The sequence below is a fragment of the Sinocyclocheilus anshuiensis genome, unplaced genomic scaffold, assembly GCF_001515605.1.
Source record: "Sinocyclocheilus anshuiensis isolate Anshui unplaced genomic scaffold, SAMN03320099.WGS_v1.1 scaffold4546, whole genome shotgun sequence".
Classification (NCBI taxonomy): domain Eukaryota; kingdom Metazoa; phylum Chordata; class Actinopteri; order Cypriniformes; family Cyprinidae; genus Sinocyclocheilus; species Sinocyclocheilus anshuiensis.
The window spans coordinates 76,096-90,420 of NW_015544509.1; the positions used below are offsets into that span (position 1 = coordinate 76,096).

General features: G+C 37.1%; 1 protein-coding gene across 1 annotated transcript; it reads right to left on the reverse strand.

Moving 5' to 3' along the window:
* Positions 1-7,078: 7,078 nt before the first annotated feature.
* On the reverse strand, positions 7,079-9,940 carry LOC107698193 (E3 ubiquitin/ISG15 ligase TRIM25-like). The gene is made up of 6 exons (XM_016499157.1): positions 9,437-9,940; positions 8,465-8,560; positions 8,115-8,348; positions 7,862-8,021; positions 7,610-7,654; positions 7,079-7,320 (listed from the first exon to the last, which is right to left on the reverse strand). The coding sequence occupies exons 1-6, from the start codon at positions 9,938-9,940 to the stop codon at positions 7,181-7,183; spliced, it is 1,179 nt and encodes a 392-aa protein (XP_016354643.1). The 3' UTR covers positions 7,079-7,180.
* Between the last annotated feature and the right edge of the window lie 4,385 nt (positions 9,941-14,325).

The following is a 14,325-nucleotide window of genomic DNA, read 5'->3' on the forward strand; positions in this document are numbered from 1 at the left end:
ATCTCTCTTCACACTATTAAGCGGCTGTGTTATGAACATGCAAAACTGTATCGCATGCGTGCTACAGTGGTACATTTATTAATCGCACAGACCAGTTTTTTCGTAGCACGTGCGACATATATGTCGCACTGTACAGCCCTGCGTAGGCTACAGTGCAACTTAAGACTTTACAAGAAACCATCACACTGTTCAACATATTTGCTTTATTTAATGTTCGTTGTAATAACATCCCAGTTTTGAATGCCGTAATTTTTATTTAGTTTGCTGCTATACTTTTACCGTTGCACTATTGAAAGCATTCTCACAAACTGCATCCAAACTGCATCACAGTGTGGTATGGTTTCGGACCAGAAAGCCCTCCAGCGGGTGGTGAAAACCATCAAAGACGTTTACCACAAACGCTGCCTAAGGAGAGTGAGAAGCATCATCAAAGACTCCTCTCACCCTAATCACAGACTGTTCACTCCTCTCCCATCGGGGAGACGTTATAGGAGTCTTCGCTGTCGCACCAGCAGACTCAGGAACAGTTTCTTTCCCTCAGCGGTCAGCCTACTGAACTCCAATCTCAGGCGCTGAACACTACTTCCTAGATGGACCACCTAATGCTTAACTTAAAAAAAAAAAAAAAAAGTGTTCAGATCATTAACCTGTCTGCACTCCTCACTCACAATGTTCTTATTATTCCCTCTGTTATTTTGCACATTTCTCTGATATTTTGCACATTCCCTTGTACATTTATACCTCCGGATGCCATTTGCACTGTTATGGTCATTGGCCATATATAAACATATGCTATTTACGTACCTCACTGTATAATGCACCTTCTGTTTATACTCACTGTATAATACACCTACTGTTTTTACATTCCTTGCACCCTATGTTGTATGTACAGTCATTTGCATTGAGCTGGTCTCTGCCCTCCTACCTCATAACTTGCACTATATGTCATAAAGCTTAATGTATATACACATAATCTATATTTATTTATATACTCTGTTATTTGCACTTCTGGTTAGATGCTAACTGCATTTCATTGGCTCTGTACTTGTACTCTGCACAGTGACAATAAAGTTGAATCTAATCTAATCTAATCTAATCTAATCTAATGAGAGGGTCTATATTACTTACTATTGGAGAAAGCGTAATGGTCAACTTGGATCATGTGATCAGTGACTTCTCTTATAAAACTGCATTTTTTTCCGGTGTAAACTCTAAAAATCTTTAAATCCAAAAGTTTAGCGTAAAACATTTTGAAGATTAGCCTATAGGCTGTCGTGTCGATTCATTAAATGATAAGCTGTTTCCTATAAAATGCTGTTTATTCAGCGTAGTGAAGCCTCTCCTCCATTGACATCCATTTAAAAAAATGGCCTCTGGTCTCTTTTCCCATGTACCGCCAAAGCGGAAGAGTTAGCAGTAGCCGTTACGCTTTTTTGGCTAAAGGTTGTAGGCTTGCCTTCTAGTGGCTTTGGTCAAAGTTCTTAAAGGCACAATATGTACGTTTTCGCCACTAGAGGTCGCATTTTCAAAACAATAACAAAGGCAAAGCTTGATGATGCTATGAAGGGGAGTGGAACGGTGGGAGATGTCGTTTTCAAAATCCAGAGATGTATGGAATTCACGAAACTTGTTCACGGATGAGATAATTCATAATTTTTTTTATTATCTGTACATTTGTTTTTTTATTATCACACTTTTTTGTCATCATAACGAATTAGCTGCAAGGAACGTCAAATGTAATGCTAGCCTGTTATTGATATGTGATTATTTGTCAAATAATTTGGTGTATAAAACAATCGTACTTAAAGTAAATTTGAACAAACCCACAGTATTTGCAAGCAATGGTTTAATATTTTTGTGCAACACATACTGTATTTAATTACACTGCCACAGACTTGTTCATCAGACTAAAAAAACATTTGCCACATCATTTTATGTTCTAACATGTATTGATAAAAAGCTAAAGTGACTGACGACCAACAGTAAAGCTGCGTCCAAAATCGCATACTTCCCTACTATACAGCATGCGAAAAATAGTCGGTGCGGAGTGAAAACAATCATGGCCGCCATATTGAAGGGTCGTTCCAAACCGAAGTGCTCAAAACTGGCCACTTCAAAGGGCCCTTCGGAATGAAGGATTTCGAAGGGTACAACTGATGGACACTTCGGGTCCCCATGATCCTTTGCGCTGATTATTTCCATGATGACGGCGCCTCCGTGTGGGCACGGGATGATGACGCAGAACGGCACTTCAAGAAACATTTGTTTGGTCCCCTACACCCTTCAACCCTTCAAAGCTCTCACTCCGGAGGGTAAACCCTTTGAAGGGATTAGGGCATAGGGATGAGCCCTTCCGAATGGAACGCAGGGAGTATGTGAGGCGAGTAGTATTTCCGAACTCATAGTATTCGAAAAACAGTAGACGAGAAGTACCCGGATGACCTACTACTTCCGCCTGAATTCCGTAGCATGCATATGATGGACACTTTACTATCCCATGAGGCCATGGGAGAGGAGTCGTCATATTCGAAAATGGCGGAAAGCCGCGGCTGTTTTGAAGTGTAAGTACCTTAGGGAAAAATTTTGTTCATTGTGGTTAAATTGTACTTGTTTAACATAATCCAAGTAAACGACTGACTTGTTGAAGGTTTACACAATGTAAACCGATGAGACGGTTTTGTGAATTGAGTGTAAAAAAGATGTTTAATCATTATTACCGATCAGATGGAGGTAACCTCAACGCACGTGCATCAGCTTGTTAATGCTGCTTTCTTTAAACAGACGGTTCGTTAAGTAATTTAATGAGATAAAGTTACAAAACTTTAAGTAATTAAACCGATTTTATTTCTCTTTTACTAGTGTTGATATTTTGAGAAAAATTTGTTGGATAATTTACATGGCAAACTATTGTTAATAAGTGCCTCAGCTTGTCAATGTAGCATTGATAGATTGACCATGAATCATCACTAATGTTTAAATCCTGTTTTGATGTTACAGGGACTGATGAACACACCCTTGTTCTCATCCACTACTGACGCCTGCTTTGAGCTGTTAATTCAAATGACATAAAAACGCAGATGAAAGCGGTAAGAATAACGAAAAACATCGCCGATGTTCGTTCAGTAGAGTGGGCTCTTTAAATTTTCGCGCTGTTGAAACGACGTATGTCATGTGACAATGTCAACATGGCGGACGTAGTAGTCCGAACTTCATTCATACTACCCACATTCATACTATATAGAACGTACTTTTTAACGGTCGAGTAGTACGTTCAAATTCAAATGTAGTACATACTAAGCAGTATGCGATTTCGGTTTACAAACACTCCCTAAGTGTTTACAGCAAACAAGACCTCACTATTTTTTTTTTATATCATACATTTAGACAATGCAACTGATAATGCATAGATGTTGTCAACAATTTGGATAGCTAAATCCTCTGTTATACTTCAGTACACGGACAGCTGCAGACAGCACGGATGCAGACTACTTGTATTTATACTACTGAAAGTGTATGCTGGTGGTCCGCTTGGCGGACGTGTTCCACACAAGCGCAGTGGTGGACGAAGTACACAAATCAAGTACTTGGGTAAAAGTACAGATCCGTATAATAAAATATTACTCCAGTAAAAGTAAAAGTACTGTTTTCAATTTTACTTGAGTGAAACTACAAAAGTACTTGATTTTTTATGTACTTAAGTAAAAAGCATCGATAGATGCATATTTATTTAGCAGTTTTATATAGGCTACATTAGCATATATATTTTTTATAATCCTACTGCTCAAAATACCTGGGATTTTCCTAAAATAACCAATAAGGAAATAATGAATATAATAAGGAAAATATAATTATATTTTCATAATGATTTTTTTTTCTCTCAAACCTTGTCTGTGGTGTAAAAACACCCCTGGCCAAATGCCCACAGAGGGCATCACTACCCACTTTGATAATTACTGTAGTTACCATGTTCTGAACATCACATCCTTTCTTTTCCCCTCAGATGTAATCTATCTAGGTGGTTGAATAAAACTATTTGGACTTTATTTAAAAAGAATTACCTCAATTTAGCACCAGCAAGCTTGCTAACGTTAGCCTACAGCAGCGGGGAAGATGAACGTGCATGGGTTATTTTATTTAATCTGTTATTTTAATGTTTTTTGACCTAAAACATAGAGACTCTGATGTTAATGTGTCTGCATTCAAGCATTTCAGTGGGCTTAAACAGATCACCCTTTACAGCAGATTTAGTTCACAAACAACTGACAGCTTTGACCTAAATATGATTTCCAGTTACAATAATTAATCCTAAAATTCGACATTATAATTTACTTTTAGCAGCATCAGTAGCGCGCGAGCTCACAAGAGATCTCCCGGTTCTTACTTGTGAATTCAGTTCACTGGAGACTCGCACTAAACGGTTCATTTGAATCAGTGAGTTGTCGACTGGAGAACAGCTGCAATCGGTTCATTCTAATTCGTGAATGAATCATTTGGTGCAATTGCGAACCGATTTAACTGGTTCATTGAAAATAATCAGTTCGTTCATGAATCAGACACCGCTTCTGCGTGTCGGAGCACGTGATATATTATAAGGAGTAACGATAAGTTTTATGAAATGTAGTGAAGTAAAAAGTATGATCTTATGCTTTGGAATGTAGTGACGTAAAAGTAAAAGTTACTCAAAATAAAACTACTCCAATGAAGTACAGATACTTGAAAAATGTACTGTAACGAAGTAAAACTACTTCGTTACTGTCCACCACTGCGCAGTAGTCGATCGGCTTGAACAGTAAAAACAGAAACAGTAACATGGCGACGTCCATGCTGTAGGAAGAGCTGCTTTGTCTGCTGTACTCATACCTGTCAACCCTCCTGTTTTTCCCGGGATTCTCCCGTATTTTACCGTTCTATCCCGCTATCATCCCGTCTAAATATTTTTCCGTAATTTCTCTCGTATTTTTAATCTTTCTATATAAAAAAAAATCCCACTGGGCGTAGGCTATTTTATATGTTTGCTACCGGTAAAACTCCCGGTATTTGTATGGGCGAAACCTCATCATATGAATAATCACGACAACAAATTCCAAGGCTGTCCAGTTGCCAGATCTTGTATGAAACGCATCTTTCTCACACGATCGACGCATACAAATTTCAACCCATTTGTCCCCTCAACTTGGCAACCTACAGCCCAGTGATGCTATTGATATGTGCGCAGTTAGTACCCGGGAAGGAAACAAAGATCGTAGAATGGGAGAAGACTCAGGTGGTGCTCCAGTGAGAAAAACTAAATATACATGTAAATGCATATTTACATGTATAATGAGATATAGCTTACACTTCAAAAGGCTATTTAATTGATTAAATACGAGCCCTGCAAGTTTCAAAGTCAGGTGCTGCGCTGCTTTGTTTACTGCAGTTACCGGGGAAACGACTGTATTCCTGGCGAAAGGCGCCACCTGCTGGCAGAGAATGAATTTGCATTTTTCAATGCGTGAACTGGTGGATCGACAAGAAGCTAAAGATATAGCCTACACCAAGATATATTTATGTTACTAAATAAATATAATTGTTTGGTAATAATTGTTTAAATTAATATAAATATAATATAAAAATTGTTTCCTAACCCCCCCCCCCCCCACACGTGGTGTTTTTGGCTTTTGTAGCCTACTGTCAGCCCATACTTCCGACGCGGTCAAAAAAAATGGGTGGCACGCAGATGTTTGGCCTGAGCCTCCGCAAAATCCTCCGATGAAGATTTGCGGACCCTAGCGGAAAGTAGGCTATAACAGAGGCTTATCCCATTACAGATTTACTAACTACAGTAGGTGACAAAGAACTGCTTAACATTACACCATTGCATACTGCCTCATCTAACAACACATAACAATAGTAATAATTATAATACAAAAATATGCTGTAATTCTGTTCAAATCATCTGTGCATGACTATTACTTGTACAATAAATAATATATATTTGCTTACCTGCCTATTAAAACACAAAGAACACATAGCCTATTAAAACACATAGGCTACGTTTGTCGCGAAGCACTCTCCATCTCGAAAACGCCACACCGATATTGGTCCTTGTTTTATTTCTCCGTTTTTCCCAAAGTCTCCTTGCCTCAGTTGATTTACGTTTACGTTTTTTGGGATTTTCTGTACTCGCCCATGAATAGTCGTGATCCATGATGAATGAACGACACAATTGTTAACAGCGGCACAGATTCTGTCGCATAAAACAATGGAAAAGTAGCGCAGTGGAATGGAAAATGACCCCTTCAAAGAGGCAGCCAGTAAAGTAAAGTCAGTGTTTTAAAGTCAGTGTCCCTACTGGTACAGGTTGTAACTAAATATGTAAGATTTACTGAAACATGCTCAATAATTTCAGCACCTGCATTTTCTGATTAAGAGCACTGATTCACCAATGAAACACACTTTTGAGTCAGTTCTATTTAACACATGGGTCAGATAGCTTAGCAAAAGGTGTGAATCGATTTACTATTCAACCGGATTCATTCGGGCAGTTCACTCACAGGCTGAATTGTTTGCACTGGTTTCTCACCATAAGTAAAACTGCATAGTCTCAGCCGAGATAACTGCATGACTGGATATTTTATAACACGAAGAACTGGAGAAAGTGAAATAAGTCTTTATTAACCACACACCAAACAGGCTATATGCACTTCAGATACATTAATAAGCGGACAAAACATTTATCTAAATCAGGCATGCCAATCCTGTTCCTGGAGATCTACGTACCTGAAGAGTTCAATTCTAACCCTGCTCCAGCACACCTGTCTGTAATTATAAAGTGCTCCTGAAGATCTTATAGCTGGTTCACTCGTGTTTGATCAGGGATAGAGGTTGAACAGAAGGAATATATAAATATATACTTAATATAATGTTTTAAAAACTTTATACCAATACTATACCAAATCTGTAGATACATAATTGGATACTTAGATATATTAACACCATAAGATTTAATTCAAATAATTATAATAATCAAATAATTTAATTCAAAATCTGTCTTATAGTAGAGATTGCAGATTTACAAAGAAAAATAGGAATATAATAGGGATTTTTTTTTTTTTGTCTTTGTGTTGATTCAAACACAAAGTGGTGCTGTGGATGGTCTGACACATGATCCTGGCAATGCGGAGGGTCTGGGCTGTGATCCTTATTCTATGAAATGCCAATATTTTGAATCCGACAAGGATCTGTATCTTGACAATTCCTTTGGGGGACGTCTTGGTAATGGAGTTGGGTGGAAACTGGGTGGTGACCCTGGAATTGTGGCCCTGGACCGTGGCTGTGGTGCTGTAGAGGAAAGCAAAGATACTAATGTGTCACTGTCAAACAGTCAAGGAATAATAAAAGCTTTTAAAACAAACCCCTGATATAGTTCTTCAGTGAAATTGTGACACTGAAGAAATCAAAGTTTTAGATTTACTCCCAACTGGGACAGCAAGCGTGTACCAGCTAGTTTAGAATAGTGTACAGCTTAATGCATGTGAAGCATCTGATTAATCACATGATGAAAGAAATGTTGCATGAGCTACCTGAATATAATGGCAGTGCATGGTGCATTTTATTAGATGTGACTTACATTTTATGCTCTCCTCAGAAGTGGAAATGATCTTAATGTTTTGCACTATGGAAACCAACAGACATTTAAAGTATTATTTTTACATAAAGAGAAAACTCACATGTAAAGTAATGTGTAAAAGCCTCATTAGATGCTTTACATTTGTTTTAAGATGGTTGTCTCAGTTGGAAACATCAGTTTTAGATTTCCAAACATTCCTTTTGCAAATATTACATGATGCACCTCTAATTTTGAACATCTCCAGGAATTTACCTCTATTAGATATCATTTCTGTCAATTCTTTGCAGACTTCCTCAAGTTTATTTTTTAGCAGAAGGACAGATTTTCCCACATCGTCATATAAGAGGTGAGAATTGGCTGTGATTCTGGGCACATCAGTAGTTTGTGGAGGAACAGAGCAAGACTCAAAGCTCTACAGAAACCCACACAAAGACAAAAAAATCAAACAAACATTAAAATAAAGACACCTCTAGATCACTGTCCTGCTTTTCTCAAGCTCCCTTACCAGAAGAAAATGGATGTGATCATCTGTTTGTAAAAGCTGCTCCAGTTCAGTGTCTCTCCTCCTCGTGTCATCAATCTCCTGCTCCAGTTGCGTCATGAGTATTTCAGTTCGACTCACTGCAGCTTTTTCCTGATCTCTGATCAGCTGTGTGATCTCGGAGTGGCTTCTCTCAATGGAGCGGATCAGTTCAGTAAAGTTCCTCTCAGTGTCTTGCACAGCTTTCTCTGCAGAGTGCTGTTAGGACACATTACACAGTGATCTTCAGTGGGACTGGAAGTGGACTGGGATCATCACTGATTGGAAGAGAGTATTAACCGACCATGAAACTTTTCCACCAGTTGGCAACTCACCTTATGAGTCTTCACAACCTCTCTCAGCTCCTGAAGATCTTTCTCTCTCTGCTGGATTCTCTCCTGGAAGTCTCTTTGAGTTTGTTCCAGATGTTTCTATTGAACAAAGAAATAACTTTAAGCTAAGAAGTGTTGTTTTCTGAATGAAATCAGTTCTTTTTTTTTTTACGGAATAAAGAGGAGTTCTTTCTTTGATCCACTCAATGCAAGAAATGCGAGTTCCGCACAGATGTAGCAGGAATGCTTGCATCTGAGGTTGTGCAGTATTGACTTCTGAGCAATTCAGACCGAGAAGTTACTTCAGGAAAGGCAACTTTAGGAAGCACCAAAAATGTGGCCGAAAATATGAACAGAAACCATTACTTTAACAGATCCGATAACAGAATGTCATGCAGCATAATTTATTATACAAATAAATGCTGAGCCAGGCATGGTTTAGCCAGCATCTGACAGTAACCGTATTTACCCAACAGCCATTATTTACACATTCATTATGGGGAAGTTGAGGGGAAATATCCAGTAGATATTACAATTATTTAGGGAGAAAGTATATGTTGCGAATTTTTTATTTCAGCGCATACCTGAGACTATTTCAAAATACTTATTTCACTAAGCTAAAGTAAAACGTAAATCATATCAGTAAAACGTTAATCATATCAGAGATTAATACATAACATAGACTATTTATAAATAGTCCATGTTAGACCATGTTTGTTGTGCATAACTTTATTAACATTCATGAACCAAGATTTGGCCATTTTGTAATGTCATCAGCACTCTGTCCCATAGCTTTCTCCTATATTTCCACCTCCTATTGCTAGCTAAAAAGTGCCTCTTATTGGTGTACAAATATTAATATTTCTCAAAATAGAAAAAAGAGAGTGAAGCAGTTATTACATACCATTTATAATGAAAAGGAAATAACATCTTAAAATAACAACAACAATAACCAGTAGTCATTTTTGTGTTTACCTGTTTCTCTGTCCTCTCATCTATAGCTGTTACGGTGTTGTGGGTTTTGTGTGTATTTACTGCACACAAATAACAAATATAGAGCTGGTCAGTCCGGCAGTAGATTTCCAGTTGTTTATGATGTTGAGGACAGATCATCTGCTGCTGTCGCCCAGTGGCATCCATCACTTTGTGTGGTTTATTTGAGCGAAATTCTTCATGACAGTCAAAAGGAGTCTGACAGGAGGTACCAGCAGGAACAGCAGTTTGTAGTTTAGTCTTCTTCAGGTTCTCCACCAGTTGATCAAACACCACATTCTTACATAAGGCAGGTCTTGGACTGAAGATCTTTCTGCACTGAGGACATTTGTAAAGTCCCCTCTGATTCTCCTGATTCCACCAGCCTGTAATACAATTCATACAGTAACTGTGTCCACAAGGAATGGTCACTGGATTCTTCAGTAGATCCAGACACACTGAACAGGTGAACTGGTCTTGTCCCACTGAAACACTGGCTTCTGCCATGTCACTGTGTATGAACACTGACCAAACAACTCAAACAACAGCTCGACAATAACTAACGCTGCATGCAGCTTCTTTGTGCTAAATAGCTGAAATAGTTTCCGCGTTCTGTTTACTATTTACTGTAAAATGTTCAGGAAGAAAAAAAACTGGTTTGATGGGAACTGGTTTCAGGGAATTTGAAAGTTTTTTTCAAACTTTTCAAACGAAAGAAACTGTGAAACGGAGTTAGAGGCAGTCACTCCAAACACTGTTTTCAAACCATGATGACCTCACATCTGCAAAAGTTGGCCAGTGAATTTTGATTTGAGCTAATTATTTATTTATATTAACATGTCCTTGTGAGAAATATTTACAAGATGTTTTGTAGATGCAATGTTTTAGCCAGTAGCCTATTAATAAAATGATCTAGGTTATTACCCAGACTTTCAAGGTCATGGTTTGGCTGGTTAATTTCAGAAAGTTATCATGCTGGTAAGATGCTTTAACCAGAGCCCCAGTTATGTAGGCCTACTGATTTTACAGATAAATCCTTGCCTGACAATGACAAAGATTTCAGAACTATGATGACTGATTCAAATTAATCACTTTTTAAAGTCGGTTCTTTTTAATGAGCAAACACTTCTTGGATGATTCAGAAGACGAGTCTTCAATTTTGAGTAAGTTCAGTAATATAGAAAAAAGTACCATACTTCTGTTTCATATGGGTACGTTTTTTGTTTTTGTTTTTTCACAAAAATGTGAATGTCACAAACATGTATGAATGTAGTGAAAACAGGTCAGACTGCAAAGTGATCATTCCTATGCATGTGTTGTACTTTATTACAATGTATCCAAGAAAAGAAAGAAAAAAAGAAAGAAATAAAAGGCAAAAAGTAAAGTCACAATTATTTAGTCACAATAGGCTAATTAGAGATCATACTAGCAAAGAGTCTAATGAGTGATCTCTGGTGGCAAACCAGACAAATAATAGGTATTATTATACATCATCTTGATTGTTGCTTCTTTTCAGAGCTCATCTTTCAGAGTGTGAATTTAATTATTCACCTGTGGAATCACAGTTATTGAGGAGCTATTAGACCATCGACTTTATTGTGTGCTGTAGCCTGTTATATGAAGTTATGTTATTTAAAACTCAAATCAGGCTGTGGACAAAAAGCCTCATTTTATTTGATGAAAGTTTGACTATTGTGTCTTTTCACTTTCAAAAGCCTTGGGAAAGCTGGTCCTTCAGGAACCATATCAAAAGATAACATAGACAATCAATATTGTTTATTGCATATGTATCAATATTGAATTAGCCTTTGGAGATTTGCTAGAAAAATGTATATATGTTTACTTTATTCCTGTGAGAATTATAAAGGAAATGACAGCACTGATTATTTGATTAAAGTGAATGCACAGCAAAATATGTATGGAGGACGTCATGGAGGGCTATACAGCATTAGTGTGCAGTGTCTCCATCTAAAGGAAAGAAATAGGCATTACACTGTTCAGTTTACTAAAAGAAACTAAATTTCCTACAGATTTTTTTGCAAACAAAAGGACGTTTAGCTTATCATTCTGTGTAAAAACTTTTCATTCAAATATAGTGTTTACTGTGTTTTTAGAGACCACGGACTAATCAAACTTTGTTTTAAAAAAAGAAAATCGCATAGAATAATTCTTTTTTTTTTAAAGCAAACCTATGTTTAATGGTTAAGATGAACTTGCAACATTTATTATTCAGTGAGAGCTTAAGTAATTACTAAAAAGACTCAACTCTGACACTTTAAGTATTAATTAGCAAGTTTTGGAGCTAGTTTGCAGACTGTATTGTATTATCACTTTTGGTTTGGTAACTGTTGACAACATACAGACCATTATGAAGTTAATATGCAGTCCAATTCTTTGCATTTGAGAAACAATCTTTTCTGAGACTGCAGAGAATAGTAAATCACTGATATCATGACTGTGTTGTGACCTGACGAATGCTGTAGTGAACTAGCTACAGGACAATTTCAAAGGCTGATAGCAGTCCTGTCTTATCATGTCCTCCCCAGTAACATAAACCTCAATTTACTCTGGAGGGACGGTTTAGTTAGTCTGTAAATTGCTTTAGATAAAAAGCTTCCACCACTTAGTAAGTTATAACCACAGTTTAGATGTTTCCCTTCCTATCTGTCCGTTGCAATGCATACATTAAAAGTCATATCCCAAAAGAAAAAAAAAAAGCTCATGACATTTCCCAGATGTCCTTTGGTTTCCATTTTCACCTTGATCTCCAGTGGTGTATCAGCTATTAAAGGCACTTTGCCAGCTGGCATTCCTCCAGCAGCCCTAAAAGCCTCGTTTCTGAAAATATGAAATCTAGAGCATTTTGTTTGTAGGACCTTGGAATGACCTTGGATGAAAATGGGATGACATTTTCCTTGAGCTGAGGTCTTGCGTCGAATGATTAGCCTACCTTTTATTAGTTTATGTGCTACTTACAGTAAGAAAGTCAGAATTTCTTGTTGGAAAGTCATGCTAATTTGATCTGATCTTCATTAAAGCTTTCTCAAGCACTCTATATTATTCAGTCTGAATATGTTACCCCGCATGGAGATATTATCTGTAAGACTGGTGTTCATTTCAGAAGCTATGTAGATGGTGGTTGATGTGTGATGCTATTTTATGTGTGAAAGTTGTTGAGATCGAAGAGCTGTCTAATCATGTATTTGCATATTGTCAAAAAGTACTGAATTATTTCTATCTAGAATATCAAAGTGAATATCTTAAGTGATCATAGTAGTTCTTCAACCTAAAATAAAAAAAAAAAAAAATCCCAAAGTCTTAGTTTAAAATATGAAAATATGTTAGTTACTCTGTAGATACTTATATTCAAATGACAGAGTTACTGGTATGTACAGACAGTATATAGTGAGTTATAGGATGTCCCTTTACTGTAAGTTTGAACGCCATGTTGAGGAAGCACAACCAGGAACATATATGCTAAACCAGGAAGAATAGATAACATCAAAAAAATGATAGTTCATTTGATTTGTTCAAGGTTTATAGCAGGTGTAAACAGTAATTAACAATAATTTATCTGAAGGGCGGGGTTGGGTGGGGTTGCTATAAACCAATAAAGCTCGTTTGATTAGAGAGAATAACCACCCCACCACCATGCTGTCAATTACTGTGTCACACCCCTCACCACACAACACACTACACCATACCCACCATTTGGGGCGCTATTGGGTCCCTCCTGCACCTACCTCCTGCACAACCCTGGCAGGGAGCCCAAGTAAATTCCAGCTTCACAGATTTCCCTGGGGGTCTGTAGCACTGATCAACACCTGTGCCTATAACCCCAGGGTGTCCAACGTAACGTAAAAAATTTCTACCAAATATGTCTGCTGTCACGCAAGGAGCTGAAGAGAAAACACTCACAGTTGTGCTGTTTACTTCACTTATTTTTGTGGTTATTTCCCATATTGTGGCTAATGTATCAGAAGTCTGGCACATTCAAATAACTTACTTCCACATTGCAAAATAAGGCAGATTAAAAAAGAAAACATAAATATTGAAATTATAACGATGTAAATGAGCTTTATTGGAGCAACCCCACCCGACCCCACCCTTCACATTAAATTGTTAATCACTGTTTTCACTTGCTATAAACCGTATAGCATAAAGAGAAATAATTTATTTAAAATTATACCATAACATTTTAAAACAAATAAACTGCTTTGCAAAGTACATTAATAACAAACTCAGAACTGAAAATGCACTCGAGTGTTGTTGTCTTGTTTTAAAATTCAATACGATCACACCTAAACTGAAGCATCACTGGTCACTGAAGAATCACACAGCAGTTGTGTGTGTGTGTTTTAGAGGTGTGTGTGTGTACTGTTTCCGGCCACATAAATATTTATATACATAAAAATAAAAAGACCAAACGGCTGTGAGTAAAGTAATTGCATTTGATCTAGTGTTTTCCAGCTTTAGACTGTGTAACAATAGCTACAACAAGTGTTGGGCAGCAGTGTTGGGGGTAATATATTACAAGTAACGCAAGTTACGTAATCAGATTACTTTTTTAAAGTAACTAGTAAAGTAACTCATTACTTTTTAATTTACAAGAGAATATCTGAGTTACTTTTTCAAATAAGTAACGCAAGTTACTTTTTTTTTTTCAATTTATTGATTGACAGCTCTCCTGTCCCCATGTTGAGAGAAATCAGAAGATGTTACTTTAGTTCTAAAATAAATATGAATATGCATTAATTCATCTCACTCACACACAAAAAAAACACACATGCAGATTCAGAATAAAAATAATGCAACTCAGAATATGACGCAAACCTGCAATAATTAAATGTTAAACAACACAAATATCCTTTATGTATTTATTCCCATTCTAT